General features: G+C 35.1%; 1 protein-coding gene across 2 annotated transcripts in view; it reads left to right on the plus strand.

Annotated features, from left to right (window-relative positions):
• The first annotated feature begins 51 nt into the window (after window positions 1-51).
• The window catches only part of LOC128244595 (DNA repair and recombination protein RAD54B-like), a 30,784-nt gene continuing 11,997 nt past the window's right edge, over window positions 52-18,838 (plus strand). The window contains exons 1-15 of one of the 2 annotated variants that reach the window (XM_052962600.1): window positions 52-102; window positions 323-512; window positions 1,038-1,075; window positions 2,249-2,493; window positions 3,666-3,733; window positions 5,530-5,551; window positions 6,203-6,257; window positions 8,371-8,458; window positions 9,470-9,566; window positions 14,540-14,697; window positions 15,974-16,128; window positions 16,446-16,493; window positions 16,761-16,842; window positions 17,805-17,885; window positions 18,571-18,720. In XM_052962600.1, coding sequence (XP_052818560.1) covers window positions 393-512; window positions 1,038-1,075; window positions 2,249-2,493; window positions 3,666-3,733; window positions 5,530-5,551; window positions 6,203-6,257; window positions 8,371-8,458; window positions 9,470-9,566; window positions 14,540-14,697; window positions 15,974-16,128; window positions 16,446-16,493; window positions 16,761-16,842; window positions 17,805-17,885; window positions 18,571-18,720 — 1,407 coding nt within the window. In that variant the 5' untranslated portion in view covers window positions 52-102; window positions 323-392. The remainder of the gene's footprint in view (window positions 103-322; window positions 513-1,037; window positions 1,076-2,248; window positions 2,494-3,665; window positions 3,734-5,529; window positions 5,552-6,202; window positions 6,258-8,370; window positions 8,459-9,469; window positions 9,567-14,539; window positions 14,698-15,973; window positions 16,129-16,445; window positions 16,494-16,760; window positions 16,843-17,804; window positions 17,886-18,570; window positions 18,721-18,838) is intronic. The other variant, XM_052962607.1, reaches the window with a different exon arrangement.

Consider the following 18,838-nt stretch of genomic DNA (forward strand, 5'->3'; position numbering starts at 1 on the left):
TCTCCCGTATTTTACCGTACACAACCACTACCGTACACAATCAATTTTCCTGTCACAATCAAGGGACTGAACTCAAACATTTTCGCGGAAAAGTTGAAAAAGGTATTTATAACGCTTTGACGCAAAATATCATTCATTATTATCTGTGAGTTTTTTTTGTTATGTTGAATTATTGTAAGTTGAAAAAAATGCCCTTTCTCAACTTGCAAGTTGCAGAAACCTTTTATAGGATTAAAATACATTCTACATTTTTGTTGATTCGTACCAAGTTGAATCAATCCAGCTTAGTTTCGCACATAGCAAATTTGTTTTAATTTTACAGAAACTGCTAATATACTGTGGCGCATACTAACGTACATGCAAGGGGCAAACCTACAGTGAAATCTTAAACTATGCGTCGATCAGCAGCCCCTAGTCAGGCTGGGAATCGGCCCAAGTTTGTGGCCCCTCTCCTCGGCAACAGAACTGCATCTCTGACTGAAACGGACAGAACAGATCGCAAACCTGTCAAAGTGAATGTTTACTTGAATTATTGTTTGTTTGCATATAATAAATTGAGACTTATTTTATCATACTCTTTTTACTTCCCATATGCTTATTTGTTTAAACCTTTTGTCACTAGCAATGCAACTTTCAAATGCTAGTCCAAAATAATTGTACTTTGACAGATATTTTTTACAATTTTTGACATGGCAAATCCTTGGAAGAATTCCGTATAGCACGTCTATTATTTAAGACTATTTCAAATTCATCTTTACTTTCATTTTAATGTGATACACTTGTGTAAAGACACATTGACATATTTCATTAATTTTGAATTAGTAAGTTTTTTTGGAATACAATATTTTATTTTATCAAGTATGTAAAGACACTTTATATATATATGTATATGATTAAAATGATAAAAGAAATTCTCTTTCCATGAAAGTATTGTGTAAAATGTCAGCAATTGAATTCCCATCAAGAAATATTATAAATCCCAGATGGCAAACAGCCATCTCAAATTTATGTAAGCATATACATATTTTCCATTGCAGCAGACCCATGTGCTGAAGAGGATTTTTCCTAACCCAGAGTAAGTAAAACAAAACATGTACATTAAGTGTCTGTTGTAAACAAACTTTTAATATGTTTAAAGCTTAAAAATAAGGGTAGCATGCTGCCGAAGAGGGGCTGGGTGCCAAGGGAGAAAAGGGTGCATTGTATCAGGCTGTGATGAATTCGAACTGTATGAATTTGACAGAAAAAGTAAAGAATTTTGTGTAATTAAGATAATATTAGGTTGCAGTTGGTGAATTGCCACATACGTAATCTTGGCTTTTTCTTTATTTTAATTGAAATTAAAGAATATTTGATTATCTGAATTTATTCAATTCTATGAAGGCAGAAGTGTGCACATCATGCTCTCAATGAGGTGAAACCAAAAAGGGCACCTTTTTGTTATGTTATGGAGGAATACATATAAATTAAGAACGACACTAAATGTGCTCTAACTATTTATTGCGACATGTATTGTACGATATCTAAACTAGAACTGATAAGCATGTGGCTGTGCCTAGGTATTTAACTCACTAGGGCAGATAACCCTTAGATGATAAAGCTATCATGTAACACCTTTCATAACTCTTTAGCTAAAACCAGAACTTCTTGTGCTTTAATCAAATAATAACTGTGAGTTGAGAATTTATTGAAAATGGGATGCTCTGTTGAAACACACTCGCTTAAAGGGACTATACACCAGATTGGCACCAAAAAAAGTTTTTTTCTGTAACGAATCTCAGATAAATTGTTTAATAAAATGTTTTACTCTTTGATATCATAATTGTAAAAAAAATGGGTCGGAAACCAGGTTCGAACCGGTGTGGCCAAAATTGCAGTCCAGTGTTATATCCACTGTGCTACAAAGGCTCGCCCTAAACAGTTGGAATATTTAAGCTATAGACCTAACTTGGTAATATCACGTGATAACATTGACTAGCCAATCACTTTTTTAATGGAAAAGTACGAAAAAAACTGCGAAAATAAATTAATTGTAAAACTATGTGGTACTTCAGTTAGTATGTTTCAATGCATTGTACACATCGATACCAAGTTTATGTCAGTTTTCGACAATTTTCTTTTTTTCGCTATTTCATCATACAGAGTGCAGCCCCTTTAAGCAGTACCAGGGTGAGAATCATGTCTTAAACAGTTGTCATCATCTTAAGTGTACTAGTGACGTTGTATTTGTATGTGGAATGAATTACAGACTAGATTCTACTGACAAAATTGCTGATGTGACATGCATTGAAAGAGCAGAAGAGGTTGACCCAGTTGTGAAGAAGCCACGATTTCAGGCCCCTATTGCAGGAAGCAGACCTAGTGTTACTCTCCCTCCTGCATCTAGCAGTGCAAGAGTATCTGCACATGTTGAGGCAAAAAGAACAGGTTTTACCGCACCTGTAGTGAGCAACAAGAATGATAACAAAGGCCCTGGTGACAGCGAAAATGCTAGTAAGTATTACAAAAATATTTTTTTATTAACTGATTTAAATAAGTTAGCTGGTTGCTTTTGGTTGGAACTTTATTTGTTGTTTATATAATAATATTCCAGTTAAAGTTTGATTAAAATATTAAGTAAGAAGATTTTGATATTATGTGTTACTGTAAAATCAGTTCACATTTACCCTTTTACTTTGTTTGTTTTTGTTAAGGATGCAAACTGAATTTGTCAGTCTTACATCTAAATGAAACAAATTTTGACAAAAGGATTGCAAATAACTGTATTTAAAATGATAATTTAAATATTTGCAGCCTTTTATACCATAACAAATCTTCAAATAACATTTTTACATTAAAATTCAGATTTTCAATGCAGTGTTGAGTCTTTAGTCTCAAACTCAGACTCTAGAATAAGACTCTTTAGTAAATATTGGCCTAGACTTTCTCTTTCATTTTGAGAAAGTTCTATCATACTATTATTATTTATTATATATATATATATATGTATGTTTAAAAAATAATAGTATTATAATGGTTTCACTTCATTAAATCTCATGCAGGGCTTTTTCACCTTCTTTGCTAGGGGCCGAAATTAGGCTACTTCACAATTGGAAAAAATGGCATATTTTCCCAATTCCCAGATATTTTTTTCCCACTTCCCAGATATTTTTCCCAAAAAGGTAAATCTTTCTTCAAAAATTTACAATAAAAATGTATTCTATTTGCGCAAATTATTCTGTTTATCTTTTAAGTTAACATAAAGAAGAATGCTGTATAATTAAAACATTATTCGAGGACCATTTATTCCATATATTGGTATCAATTCTTCCCCTCAATTAAGACTCAACTCTATGAAGATTAAAACTAATCTCTCTCCCTCTCTTTTTATTGCGTCATGTTAAAAAAGAGATGTCACAGACATGATTTCTCCCCCAATAAGATCTACATGTGTATTAATTGGAAGTCCATACGTTTTAAAAGGTGTCGTCAATCCTCATATGTGGAATTTCCTAATTTGAGAACTTTACCAATTTGAATTTCCCAATTTGAGAACTTTACCAATTTGAATTTCCCAATTTGCAGAATTTCACACGTTTAAATTTCCCAAAATGAAAAGGCTAGGCCTCTTCACAATTTTTGGTGAAAAAGCCCTGTCATGTAATACTGTTTCTTTACCTTTTCAGCACCAGAGGAGGCTTCATCGCAGTGTGGATATTTCAATGTTGTCTGGTGTAAACGCTCAAACAAAAAGGTAGGTAACATTCCATTTTAGTAGTACTGACTTGCAGACTTCTTAAAGGTATTGAGCCATTTTTGACAACAATCGGGTGGTCCAGCATGGTTTCAAACTTCAATGAATACAAGTATTAAAATAGATATAAAGATTTTACACCAAAAATGTTTGTTAATCTGACAAGAAATATGAAGAATATATAAGCCTTATAGCTGTATGTTGAATAGTCATACCAATTCATAAGATATGGATTAGGAAAATTTCTAAACATCAGGCTGCACAATGTATTTATATGTTATTGTTTATGAAGGTCTTTCTGTGCCCATTGGCTGCACAATGGCTTGACAAAGATATAAAACACATGAGTTGAACATGGCAGAATTTGGCCAGTTTGTGATAAATGGCCCCTGTGCTCATACGCTTATAAATTGGCAAATTGTTTAGAACTTGGTTCAAGATTACAGCATGATTAACGACATCATTGTTAATGTTTAAATGTGAATTATTTAATGTTGTGCTCACATATTTAAATGTAATCAGGACAATTGAAACACTTGTCGACAATTTTGTTAGTAATACAGCAGATTATCCATTAGAATTCCAGAGCAGTAAAGATTTGAAAATTAACAATGATGACGTTACCAATTTGTTAACTTAATGAAAATCTGAAAAATAGGCCCAATGTCTCTCAATTGCAACTCAGGCCAATTATTTTGCAATGGCCCAGCTCCAGCATGTATTAACCTCTGTTTAATTGATGGCCTTTACTTTATTCCTTTTTGTGTCGCCTGAAAAGACGACATATAGGGGTTACTTTTGTCGGCGGTGGCGGCGTCCGCGTCCCATTTTCGCTTGTCCGGGGTATATCTCCTAAACTATTAGTGGTATCAACTTGAAATTTCATATGTAGATAGATCTAATTGAGGGCAAGTGCAGTGCACAAGAACTGTTACTCTTGCTTCCATATTTTTAGAGTTATTGCCCTTTGTTATTTTTCATGCTTAAAGTTTTGTCCAGGGCATATCTTGTAGACTATAAGAGTTATCAACTTGAAACTTCATATGTAGATAGATCTCATGGAGGGCAAGTGCAGTGCACAATAACAGTTACTCTTGCATCTATATGTTTAGAGTTATTGCCCTTTGTTAATTTTCATGCTTAAAGTTTTGTCCGGGGCAGGTATCAACCTGAAACTTATTCCGTAGGTATATCTGATTGAGGGAAAGTGCAGTGCTCAAAAACCGTAACTCTTGCATCTATATGTTTAGAGTTATTGCCCTTTGTTAATTTTCATGCTTAAAGTTTTGTCCGGGGCATATCTTGAAGAATATAAGAGGTATCAACTTGAAACTTCATAGCTAGATAGATCTCATTGAGGGCAAGTGCAGTGCACAAGTACCGTTACTCTTGCTGCCATATTTTTAGAGTTATTGCCCTTTGTTAGTTTTGTCCGGGGCATATCTTGAAGAATATAAGAGGTATCAACTTGAAACTTCATAGCTATATAGATCTCATTGAGGGCAAGTGCAGTGCACAAGAACTGTTACTCTTACTGCCATATTTTTAGAGTTATTGCCCTTTGTTAATTTTCTTGCTTAGGTTTTGTCCGTGGCATATCTCGTAAACTATCAAATGCCACCTACACTTGAAAGTTAAATGGTAACATCATTGTCTATAAATGAATAAAATGCCAATCTAACAGCTATAATGTCGACAGTAAATAATTGTCAGGCGACACATCCGACTCGCGGAGTTCTAGTTATATTTAGTATTTGTATAGAAATGCATTTCAAGTGTTTCATATATTATTTTAGCACAAGAAGTGGGAAGGAGATGGTAAGTTTTATTTATTTCGTTGTTTTTTTGTTGTTGTTTTTCAGACAGAAAAATGGTAAATGAATAATATGCTTAATATCTTGAGTTGTATTGATAAAAAAGATTGGAATAGGATGGTACTGTTTTCACTTTGTAATTTTAACATGCTCCTGGTGCGTGTTTTTAAATACAGGGTCTTAGTCAGAACATGAAATATCTTTGATTTGTAGGAACATTACAAGTGGCACCAAGTAGGAGTTGAAAATAGCATTAAAAATAAACTCCATTGATTGGAAATAATCAGAGTGGTTATTTCAATCAATTCCATTTCATTTTCAAAACTGATATGCATGAGAAGGAGCAAAAAAGTTGCTGACTGATATTCATGAAATGTAAAAATGACATTAGGCAATTCAGAATAATCACAGTCCCTTTGGAAATTTACACTCTGCTATCAAAATGCTTTTGTGAGCCATTATGAGTTTGAATACTTGATTTTGATAACATCTTAAATGAAATATGATAATATTTAAAATTTCCATTTGATTTTTTTTTAAATATGAGTAGTAAATCTTACATTTGAAAAATCAATTTAGAAGTGAATTATTTAATTGTTTTAAGTATCACTGGTTTGCAAGTTCATTTTTTATACTGACTTGCCTTTATTCACAGCTATACTGGTAACAAGTGGCAGAAGTGTAACACTGTATGACACTGAGGGAAAAGAGTAAGTCTTATTCTCCTAGTTTATTCTTATTTATTTGAGCTCTATACTGAAGAGAGCTTAAAGCTGAAATGTATCCTTCTCAAGTCTGTTACTTTAACCATAACAGTAAAACTGCGATCGCTCGAGGTCGCCAGGGACCGCGCCAAAACCTCAAGGGAACCAATGTTTCGAGCGAACCGATTTTCAATTTTCCAGTTTGATATGAAATAACTTTCAGTGTATTTTAAGTTTGAAGTCGTCAAACAGACTGTTTACTAAGACACCGATTATGTGTTGCGTTGTGGAAATCGCTAATATGTTCAAAGGCTGTCGTAAGCTAAATGTAAAACGCAAAAGAAAAAAACAATAAAAGAATAAATAGAAATGTTTATTTTCGTACCAAGCAACATTTGAATGACAGTACATATTGTGGCATTAGTCAGATTTAACTTTCGCAAAATCAAGGATTGTTGATTGGCGCATCTTGTCAGTTTCGCCAAACTGTTCAATCGTTATGTGACATGACCGCGTACAGATCATCTGAAGATCACGATGTTCGATTGATATGGTAGTGTTTTATTCATATTTTTATTACTCATTTAAATTTCTCACAATTAACTTCTCATAATTATCTTCTCAAATGCCCATATCAACTAATATCGGTCATGCGTTAACAGTGACAAACAGTTTTTCACACCTTATCAAATTGCCTTTCAACTGTTATTGCAATTTTTACAACTTGCGAAAATTTTAACACCTGGCAATTGTTTGTTTATTTTGGATCACGCGTTTGGGAAAAAGTGTGAAATTATGACCTCGAGGGAGCCATATGATTTTGTGCACGATTTGTGTACTTGGGACCGAGGATATTGCTCGACTGCTCGACATAATTAGGTTTCGAGGCAGCGTGGGTATATTTTATATGAAAATAGAAGGAAAAAAGTTCGGGACCAAGCTCCGACCTCGAGGGAACGCCGGTTCTCGAGCGACCGCTTGTTCAAGGGAACGCAGTTTCACTGTATATATTTTACTAAAATTGTGAAGGAAGCTATGATAGCTTTATACTAAGTCACTCTCGTTGGCACAATGTGGCGCAAGAGTGTGGTCTTGAGTTGTGGGGGAAACCGGAGTACCCGGAGAAAACCCACTTGTCCGGTTTTGTGACCACTAACCAAGCTCACATTTCACATCAAGTCTGTTTCCTAGGAACCAATACAATGTCCCCTTTGGGAGGCCAAGAGAATGTACCCCATGTAGAGCTTAAGCCCAACAACTTCTTAGATCAGAGCTAGATGTTTTAACCACTAGACAAGGTTTAGGCATAGTTGGTGTTTCTGTTGTCATGGGCATGCAAGATCTTTTTTGCTGGCCATAACTAAAAAGCTCAGAGTCCAAGGTATGGATATGAAACTTGGAACATATTTGTTGATGGTTAGCAAGTCCAGGGCCTGGGTCCATATTCACTAACGTCTTGCGTTTGAGTTTCAGACTCGGATTCAGAAAGCTGTGTTTTTAATTGTTTCAAAATATATATTATTAAATTAAGTTTGACAAAAGATGTGTGCCTGATGGTAGAACAGATTATTTGTAACTCATGCATCTTTTTACCATCTTTGCTCCTATAATAACATTTTCGCAACAAAATCAAAATTTAGCTGGTCTGCTTCTGAGATTCTGTTTTCTGTGTCAAGTTAATCAATGCAAGTCCCTTCACTCTGGTAAGACTATTTGTAGAGTACCAGCCCTTACAAACCAAGAAAAATGAAGAGAATTGACACCTGCTCGTGTTGCTATTGTTTGTATGGGTTTTGTTTGAAAGTATTAATTTACTTAAATTTGGGTTAGATAATAAATGTTAGTTGATGTTCTTGGTCATAACTGAATATTTTGATGATAAAATAAAGTACATATGACTGTAGTTTAAATGTAATAATAATAAATATAATAAGAATAGTGCTTTGGTATATAAATAATATCACCACTGACTGTCATTTTGCTGATAAATAATAGCACATTGTTGTATAATCCATTGGATTAATTTGACCATCTCTGACAAACATTCTCAGACAACTGACCAGGCAGAGTCAGGCTCCCATTCGCATTTCAGGATAATTGAAACACTTATTTTCACCAGGATAGGTAAAAGTTCTGGTTACAAATCTACGGAATTGGCCACCCTGAAGGAAGATGAAACTCTGCCCATTGGTGGGAAAGAAATACAGGCAAGTGGTTCATGAAAATAGTGGTTACTGATTGGTGAAAAGAAATACAGGCAAGTGGTTCATGAAAATAGTGGTTACTGATTGGTGGAAAGAAATACAGGCAAGTGGTTCATGAAAATAGTGGTTACTGATTGGTGAAAAGAAATACAGGCAAGTGGTTCATGAAAATAGTGGTTACTGATTGGTGAAAAGAAATGCAGGCAAGAGGTTGATAGAAATAGTGGTCACTCATTAGTGGTCAAAAATAACAGGCAAGTGGTTGATAATAATAGTGGCCACTGATTGGTGGAAAAGAATTGCAGGCAAGTGGTTGATAATAATAGTGGCCACTGATCGGTGGAAAAGAATTGCAGGCAAGTGGTTGATAATAATAGTGGCCACTGATTGGTGGAAAAGAATTGCAGGCAAGTGGTTGATAATAATAGTGGCCACTGATCGGTGGAAAAGAATTGCAGGCAAGTGGTTGATAATAATAGTGGCCACTGTTCGGTGGAAAAGAATTGCAGGCAAGTGGTTGATAATAATAGTGGCCACTGATCGGTGGAAAAGAATTGCAGGCAAGTGGTTGATAATAATAGTGGCCACTGATCGGTGGAAAAGAATTGCAGGCAAGTGGTTGATAATAATAGTGGCCACTGATCGGTGGAAAAGAATTGCAGGCAAGTGGTTGATAATAATAGTGGCCACTGATGTTCAAAATTATTCACTTTTATCTCATGCTTTTCAGTGGTTTATTATAAACAATTGGTCGATTATCTGCTGTTAAATGTACAATTGAAACAGTGAGCTTATTGAAATATAATTTTCTCTCATTTTAGCCTGTTAAATTGTAAAAATAAACAAATATTTACACACACGTGCTAATGGGAATAAAAAGTTATGATGTCATTTCCTGTATGATGTCATTTGGCTATAAATTGGCACAAGTTTCCAAGTAAATGTCAATTAATTACTTTATGCCCTTTATAATAAATTAGTAATTTATAATTAGTCGGAACTTGCTCAATTCAGGTGATGTCCATATTGAAGGAGGCAGCTTTCAAGTCCGGCAAGTGTTTCCTGGGATCTACAGGCAGCACCAGTGGTCCTGCTCCTAGTCTTAGCACTGGTAAGATATTGTGTCACCCTTTTATATAAAAATGTGGGAAATCAATAAGTCAATTAATTGAACACTTTTATATTTGTTTTAATCAGAGTTTGAATATGTTTCTTGTATTTTTAAGCATTCTGACATTATAATGCTGTATAAAACTATTTCATCAATACAAACAGAATGCCATTTTTATTAAATATTGTTTTTAGCTTGACTTTTCCAAGAATAAGGAGGGCTTTACTACTCGCGTTGGCGTCCGCGTCCGGTTAAAGTTTTAGGGCAAGTTGGGATTTTCACTTATAAGTCCAATACCCTTCCTTCAATTGACTTAATAATTCACACAGTTGTTCAGGGCCATCACATAATGAGGTTAGATAACTCCATATTATCCTTTATACAAATTATGGCCCCTGATTGATTGTGGAACTTAGGGCCAAAAAAAAAAATAGGTCTGTTTCCGGTCGCCCGACCGACCCTCTTATTTCCGCGCCGACCCTATACTTTTTATTGGTGTAAAAGTTAACTGCGCGCATATTTAGTACTTTTCGGTACTTTCTTTCCGTTAATTTTCTTATCTTTGGTCTCATTTCGAATTCGGTAATTTGATAAGCAGTCTATTAAAATGGCGGCACCCATGTCGAGTTCGTCAGTGTTGGGACTGAAATTGAAACGTTGCTCCCACAATAAAACCGATAAAAATATTTTAGTAAGCCTGCCAAACAATAAAAATATTGAAGATGTTTGGCATATCTACCATGATACGAACGTTGGTAAATCGAGCGTGACGATAAAATGCTCTACGGAAATGTCTGGTGCAACAAACTTTGATGTTGAAGGTATAGTGTTTGTATTTTGGCAAACCATATATTTTTCGTTCAAATTTCAAAATAATGGCCATGTTTTTAAGATATCACCTGCAATGAATTACTGTGTCTTATCAACTAAACTTGTATTTGTCTTTTTGTCACTGTCATATTCTGCTATTAATGTTAATTCTGCAAAGCTTGTGAAAATAAGTTTGTTCTGGTACTTCGTTGGAATGAGCTTCGGTAGGAAATTATTCGGCCTGAAAACACTTGTAGAAGGACTTTTATTTAATATAAAATTTAAAATAATTCCCAAATTGTATTAAATTTCCTTGGTACAATTTTTAAAGGAGTTCCACTTTAAAGGAATTAAAAATAAACAAGTTTTTAATGTTGCTTTGAGTATGAAATTTTGATATCAGTGTTACCAAACCTCAGGTTTAAACTCCAAATAAGTCAGATAACCAGTACCTAATTATCACTTTCAAATAGTTAGTGTCTTAAATTTAGTACTAAACATATTTTTGAGATTTAAATAAGAAATTAAGTTTCATACTCTTAATTCAGTTGAGAATGGAAACGCTTTGTGAACACGGGTCAGGTGTACTTCGGAGATCATTGAAGTGACAAAAACAGCTTCTGACAATGTTTGGAATTTTAATATTCTATCAAATATAAGAATAGCATTATAGCACAAATGTGAAATTGGTAAATATGAAAAATTGACAAATCTGAGGCACTCTTTTTCGACTTCTGTCATACAGACAAACATGTTCAACAATACATGCATTTATATTCTAGAAAATGTATATCTACCGGTATACATTATAATTAATACACATTATACAGTTCTTAATAAATGAATGGACTTGTATTTACATTTTATGCTTTAGTACCTTTTAAAATTGTCTCATACGCAGTTAATATGGTTGTTTTTGAATAAAAGTCAGCCGCCTTCTATTCTAGATCACTTCCCCCCCCCCCCCCCCCCCCCCCAAAAAAAAAATGCCTACCTACCCTCTTTTTTTTGGGAAGGAGACCGGAAACGAACCTATTTTTTTTTTTGGCCTAGGCTAAAGTTTTAGGGCAAGTTGGGATATTTATTAATAACTTCTATACCCTTTATTTAATTGTCTTAATACTTCACACAGTTGTTCAGGACCATCACACAATGAGGTTTCATAACTCCATATTATGTATAATACAAGTTATGGCCCCTGATTGACTTAGGTTAAAGTTAAAGGGCAGGTTAAAGTTTTAGGGCAAGTTGGGATTTTAATAAAAAAAACTTATATACCCTTCATTCAATGTACTCAATACTACGCAGTATTATTGACGACCATCTTACAACAAGGAACATAACTCCATTAAAACCCTACATACAAATTATGGCCCTTGAATGATTTTTTTTTTTTTTTTTAATTTCTTTTGAAAGGCACATATTTATATTCTTAACCGCATTTTCATATTAAAAGACTTGCGTCATTGTTCGGGCAGGCTGCTGGGAGGGCAGCATCAAAGTCACCACATGTATTGAATAATTTTAGCTTTTTAGCTCAGTTTGACATAAAGAGACCAACCTTGGTAAATACAGGGTTCGAATTTAGACTCGCATACTCGCAAAATGCGAGCGACATTTGGAAATTGCGAGTGACTTTTATTCAAGCTCGCAAAATTCTGCGAGTGGCTTTTCTAGACCACAAAATGTTAAAAGGAAAGTAGAATAAACATGAACTTACTTCCACTATGTAGTCGAGTGTAAACAGCCTATAAGTGGCATGTTTACACTGCCGGTATAAAGAAGACAGTACGGAGTCACGCTCTAGTAGGTTTTCAAAAATAGAACAAATACGGAAAAGGCCGAGTTTTATCTCGAATCTTTCCGGGATGCTCCGAGGCGTGCATAATACAAAGTAAATACGAATGATGTAATCACCTAGCTCAATCATTGGCTAAATTTAGCGCTTTTGCGCACTATATGTAAACCCCATCATCCTTTGAATATATTTCCGCCCAACTGTCAAAAGGAATAGACTTCGTTGATCGATATATTTCATGGTCCAAAGTATCCACGCTACATTTTACTGTTGCTTTTTTATTTTAAATTTATTATTTTATTGTTTTTAATACTTAGAGACTTAATAAAATCTGTAGCGTGCTTGTCGAATGGGTATTAAATTACCCGATGGCGTGGGTAAATATACAAAGTGAACAATGTCAAATTATTGGACAGCTTTGTTATCAAAAAGCTGCCAGCATCAGACGAGTCTTTCCATACCCCCCAAATAGAATAAGCCATCAACAAGTTCTAGTAGTCGAGTCACTCAAGATTGATACTTTTTAATATTCATAATATGTCTTAGGTGTTAATTTCTACTTTAATTAGACAATATTATAAGGGAATAAAGCAAATAATAAAACTGCAAGTTGATTTGTCATTTTGCGAGTTGCCTCAAAATGCACTCGCAAAATTTTGCGAGTGCTCCTCAAAGTTAAATTCGAACCCTGAAATACGAAGAGTTTATGGAGACCTTTTATTGGAATGCGTTTGAGGCCCCTAGGATCAAGGTCAAGGTTACTATTATAGAAAAAGGGTTTGTATTGAATAACTTAAGTAAGGGTCTACATAATAATTATTGTGACCAAACTTGGTATATAGGAAGACTTACAGAGACCTTTCCTGAGATTGTGTTTTGGGCCCCGAGAGTTATGGTCTAGGTCAAGTTTATGCAGAGCTTTCATGGATTGCTTTTTGGCCCCCTAGGGTCAAGGTCACTGTTTCTAAAAATAGATTAGTGTTCCTGTAATGGTTGACATACTGTGACTAAACTTGATATATGTAGGAAGAGTTTATGGATATCTTCCATGGGATTATGTTTGGGGCCCTTAGGATCAAGGTCACTGTTACAAAAATATAAGAAAGCAGTTAAACTGAATCTCTTCTACCAATCATTAAAAACCTGGTTTTATCACATCGTGATTATTGTTCACTTTTTTATTTGATTGTTTTATTGCTTTTGACAGGCACATACCATAAATAACTGGGTATATGACGATAGGGGGTATTAGACGCAGGCAAAAAAATCCGTGAAAATCTTAGAAAAAACTTTTAATCTATGTTTTGGGTTAAAGGACGCATAGAAAATATGTCAAAATCGTCTGCCAATCTTGGCCACCATATTTGTTGACAGTGACGAAAAATGTTGTTGTTTTTTCGTGAAAATGGCAATGGTTATCTTTAAAACCATACAATGATAATGCAAAATATGTTTCATTTTTATTCGTTTCATGTTAGGATAAGAACTGAAAAGTACTTAGTGTGACAATTTGTTTCTGTATGGCACTGAAAAGTACCTTTTATGACTATTTGTAAGATTTCTTTCTGACAGTATATCGTAAACGATAACCAGTCGAGAATGAAAAGTGAAGTTATGCAAAAATCTTATATTGTACGGATTTCTTCTCAAAATGTCAGAAAAGAATAAAGAACATGGAAAAGTGCGAAAAAACAAGGCCATTATCGCATCAGTTTGTAGTATTGGTATGTTAAACAGGTCTGAAGGCAGTGCAAATTTTTCACACCTTATCGTACAACTGACAAAAATATTTTGACACTGCCCAACTTTGCTTTTTTATATGCATGTTTAATTATTTTTTTATTCAAATTAATATTGAATAATTTTAATAATTTTAATTGTACAAATATTTTTTTTAAATTATAAACATCTTACGATATACCGTATCCCGATCTTCAACGGACGTTTTAACCCGTATATATTCAATCGATATGACGCGAGTAACATCCCCTTCTATATAAATCTAAACAAACTCTCAGCCTGAAATCGACCTCAGAAAAAAAGTTCAAAAGCTTGTTACTGGTTATTAGACGCAGGCATTTTTTTACATCGAAATCTGAGGGAAAAAATTGCGTCTAATACCCAGTCATTTACGGTAATACATTGTTATTGTATTCACTTCAAAGTCAAAGCAGCGTAGTCTTACGACAGCTCTAGTTAAAAATGTACTTAGTGCAGAATTTTAATTTCTGGATTAATTTCATTTTATGAACACCAAACAGTATTTAATCATCATTGGTAAAATCATTTAGACTTTTCAGTAGATTAAACAATGATCATTCATATTTATAGAAAAAAATCATTATGGAATACCTTTGATTGGCAGCACCAGCACGGACCGCCAACAAGCAGTTCAGTCGACCTCAGATACTGGGCTCTATGCCCCCAGAAACCCGACCCCAAGAACCTACATTAGTAAAGCCCAGGCATGACCCCACAGCCCCAGGTGCTTTGGTCTTACCCCGACCTAGTCAGACACACCAGGTAAATCAAGTCCATTTTTTTGTAGATGTTGGGCTCTCAAACCTCCCAAACAAAGCCCCGGAAGCCCAAAGTAGTAAAGCCCAGACTAGCCCAGGCATGAGGAAAACAAAGATTAACATTAATGACAAGTTTTATTTAGCCTCAGAATTGAATCATGGGAGATTAAAAGTATCGTCGGGATGAACCTATCTTACACGAGCGGCTATGGTAGATGCTTTTTCTCCCACCTCAGTTAAACAATATTAAGTAAAAATGTATTTTTTTGCCGGAACTCTTTTGTGCTTAGTGAAAATAATATTGTACGGATATGCAATGATTCGTGGTTGTCATGGATATTCGCGCAGTAATTCAGAGTATGTAAATGGTCTGATCGGTCTTTAAATAGTTCTAAGAAGATTGAAGCATTATTTCCTGAAAGGTGCGTGAAAACTGTTTCTAGTGACATTTGAAGCAAGAAATAATTAACTCACATTCAAAATATTGCCACCAGACAAGATTTCCATGATGCGCTAAAGACGACAGTCTTCAACAAGGGAGGTAATTACGATGTGGTGACCATTAAAAAAAGTTCCATACGGCCGTTTTATCTGCCCCTGTGGGCAAGATAAGAATTTCTAGCATGGTTAAATTAATGGATCTTCTTATCTGAGGTGGGAGAAAACAGTGGTTACAGCTCAGACATCACCCCATACATACCCAGAGATGCATAATGATGTACATTGCACTGTCTGCTTGAACATCCATTTAACATAATTGTTAGTTCTCAGCAATGACTTCTTAACTCTTTATTGAGTTTCATTAATTGTTCAATACTTGTTTTCGCTAAATATTGTTGAATTATTGCCCTTTTTACTGAAAATGAAGCAGACAGGTTTGAGTTTCAAATGTAATACCACACTTTGATGTCAAAGTTCAACTAAATTGGAGTCCTGTTTTGTGTCCTGTATTTCATTGGGAATGTAACAAGGATGTTGAGGCAGTGATAGATGTCATTGTTGAACACGACTTGGCCTCACATTTAAGGCCCAACCTGAGTGATCAAGGGGTCACAATTCTCTACTCCTGTGCCCAGTAGGAATGTAATAGGGATGAAGTGTCCTAGCCTCACAATCAAGAGAGGGTCATATGTCTCTACTCCTGTGTCCTGTATTTGAGTGGAAATGTAACATGGGCAGTGTGGCGATCATGGTTGTTGTAGTTGTCCCCTTCTGGCCACACATGAGTCCACACCAATAGCAAGGGGTCACATTTTTCTACTTTTGTGCTTTGTTTTCAGTGGGAATGTAACAAGAGTGGAGTGGCTGTCGTGGATGTTGTTGTGGACCCCTACCTGGCCTCAAATTTGAGGCCCCATCAGAGGGAAGGGGTCACATTCCTATACTCCTGTGTCATGGGTTTTCGGAATTTTTCTGGATGTGGTGCTATATTGGCGTAAGTTCATATTTGTTATCCTTTTTTAGCTTGTCCTTTTTTCCAAAGAACATTGTAAAGGTTCTGTTGTGGCCTAGGCGTCTTTGACGGCATTTTTGTGCAATAGCTTTAACCTTGGCTATAACTCTTAAAATTATCAAAGAAATGCATGTCAGTCAACATTGAATAGATTGAACACTTTAAATAACATGGCCACTTAATACAGGTTTGACTGTATGAACAAGACTTAGTGCCGTTTGAGTTATCTTTTTATGGCCCCAAATTGAGGTATATTATAGTCAGGCCTTGTGTAACAGCTGTTTTTTGTATATTTTCAGTGATGACATGGGCCTTGGGAAGACTTTGCAGTGTATTTCATTGATCTGGTATGTAGCTGTAACCTTTATTAGCCTGTCAAATTGTGGGATAGTGGGATTTGGAAGTGACTCCATAAAAAACATCAACATGGGGATGTTTCACAGGGACACTTGGGTCCCTAAATACACAAACAAGGTCACACTCACTGCGTGACTCTGAACATTCTCAATTTTGCTGTAGAAGCTTAACTTATGATAATAGTTTGTGTGTGGTCCATAACTGCAGATTCTGAATTAATTTGGCATAAGTGACCACCATACTCCTGTTGATTGTAGGACAATGTTGAAGCAAGGGCCGTATGGAGGGAAGCCAGTGGCCAAGAAGATCCTTGTGGTTACCCCTGGCAGCCTTGTTAAGGTACATACATGGAAATAGAAGGTGTTTATTGCGCTTTTGTGGTCATTAGAGTTACTATGAAGTTATTAGTCCCCTACCGGTTTCTACGGAGGGGACTTAAGGATGACTATCCGTCCATCCACAAAAATCTTGGTCAAGCGATAAAAAGTATCAAAGTTAATGAAACTTGGTATGTGGTAAGAGGGCTATATGGAGATTATGCATTTTAGTTTATTCTTTTTTGTCAGACAAAGTGATGCAGAGTTATGGCCCTTGACTTCTTAAAAATAAAGCCAATTTGGTCATGGGATAACTAAAAAAGTATCAAAGCTAGGTGAAACTTAGTATGTGGAAAGAGGGCAATATGGATATTATGCAAGTTAGTTAATTTTTTTTGTCAGGCAAAGTTATGCAGAGTAATAGCCCTTGACTTATTTAAAAAATATAGCTGTTGACAGAAAAAAATCTTGGTCCTGGGATAACTCAAAAAGTATACAAGCTAGGTTAATGAAACTTAGTATGTGGAAAGAGGGCAATATGGTGATTATGCACGTTAGTTTATTTTTTTCGTCAGACTAGGTAATGCAGAGTTATTACCCTTGACTTGACTAAAAAATATAGCCATTTTGGTCCTGTGATAGCTCAAAAAGAATCAAAGCTATGTTCATGAAATGTATGTGGATACAGGGCATAAGTATGGGACTAACATCTGCAAAACAGACCAAAATGGCTATATTTTTTATAAGTCAAGGGTAATAACTCTGCATTACCTGACATAATGCCAAAAATTTAAAACTTACTTTGTGACCGCTTTCTGCTTGATATGGTACAGTTCTAATGCTAAAATGAACTGAAATATTGCAGAATCTGTAAGATCTGTTTTGCTGATGTTAGTCACACTTTTGGCTCTGAAAGTATTCTGATTGTATTGCGACAGAGCAAAGAGCTGTTTAATATTTGACCTTATTTTGCTGATAAACCAGAACTGGCATGCAGAGTTCAAGAAGTGGCTGGGCTTTGAGAGACTACAGGTGTATGCTGTCAGTGCGGACAAGAAAGTTGAGGTTTGTACAAAAGTTGACAGTGTTTTGTTCTATACTAATCAAATTGAGCTTGATTGTGAAGAAGCTGTAAGCTGACTTGAACCACTCTCAGGTCAGTTTCCTGGGTAGAAACTATTACCGGTGTCCTTCATTAGAGGCCAAAAAAGTATATACATATATTGCTGTTCCGGTTGGGCTCAATCCCATGATGTCTTGGGCTTTAATGACGTCAAATGATATACTGTTTCTGGTTACAGTTCGGTCGATCTATTTACAGAATGAGTTGGAAGGAATTACTTTTAGGTTTACTTAAAATGAAAATAAGTATTTAGTTTATTCCTTGAATAGTGTTATAAATTTGACATGACGTCATTAACAAATAGCGTTGAAAATAAACATGCTATATTGTGATGTTATTTTTTTTTGTATTCAGCGCAGTAAATCATAAAATTTGTATTTATGATGTAAATAGAATATCTTTTTTATATAGAGGGTATCACATTCATAGTCAATCAACACAAAATTTCTTCAAACTTGATTAATGTTGCAAATACCGTACATGTTTTTGATTATATTTGGGAAACTTATAATATTGTGTTGTATGATCACTCATGTTATATTCTTTATGTATGAAGTTTTCTAAACATATTACTTAAATAGTATCTCTTTCCTATGGTGCATTTCCAATCCTTCTCAAATCTTTCAGGAGTTCACAAAGACCTCAATCTATCCGGTACTGATTATATCATACGAGATGTTCGTTCGAATGTTCGACCTCCTTCAGAAGTTGACCTTTGACCTCATTGTGTGTGATGAAGGTCACCGCTTGAAGAACACAGCCATTAAAACCACATCAGTAAGTTTGTACCAGGCCCCAATATCACAAAAATACTCGAGTCAAATCTCAATCTCTTTCTCAACTCATTTTACCACATACAAGCATCGTCTTATTCAAAATCTTGCATGTTTTCATA

The sequence above is a fragment of the Mya arenaria genome, chromosome 2 (assembly GCF_026914265.1).
Source record: "Mya arenaria isolate MELC-2E11 chromosome 2, ASM2691426v1".
Classification (NCBI taxonomy): domain Eukaryota; kingdom Metazoa; phylum Mollusca; class Bivalvia; order Myida; family Myidae; genus Mya; species Mya arenaria.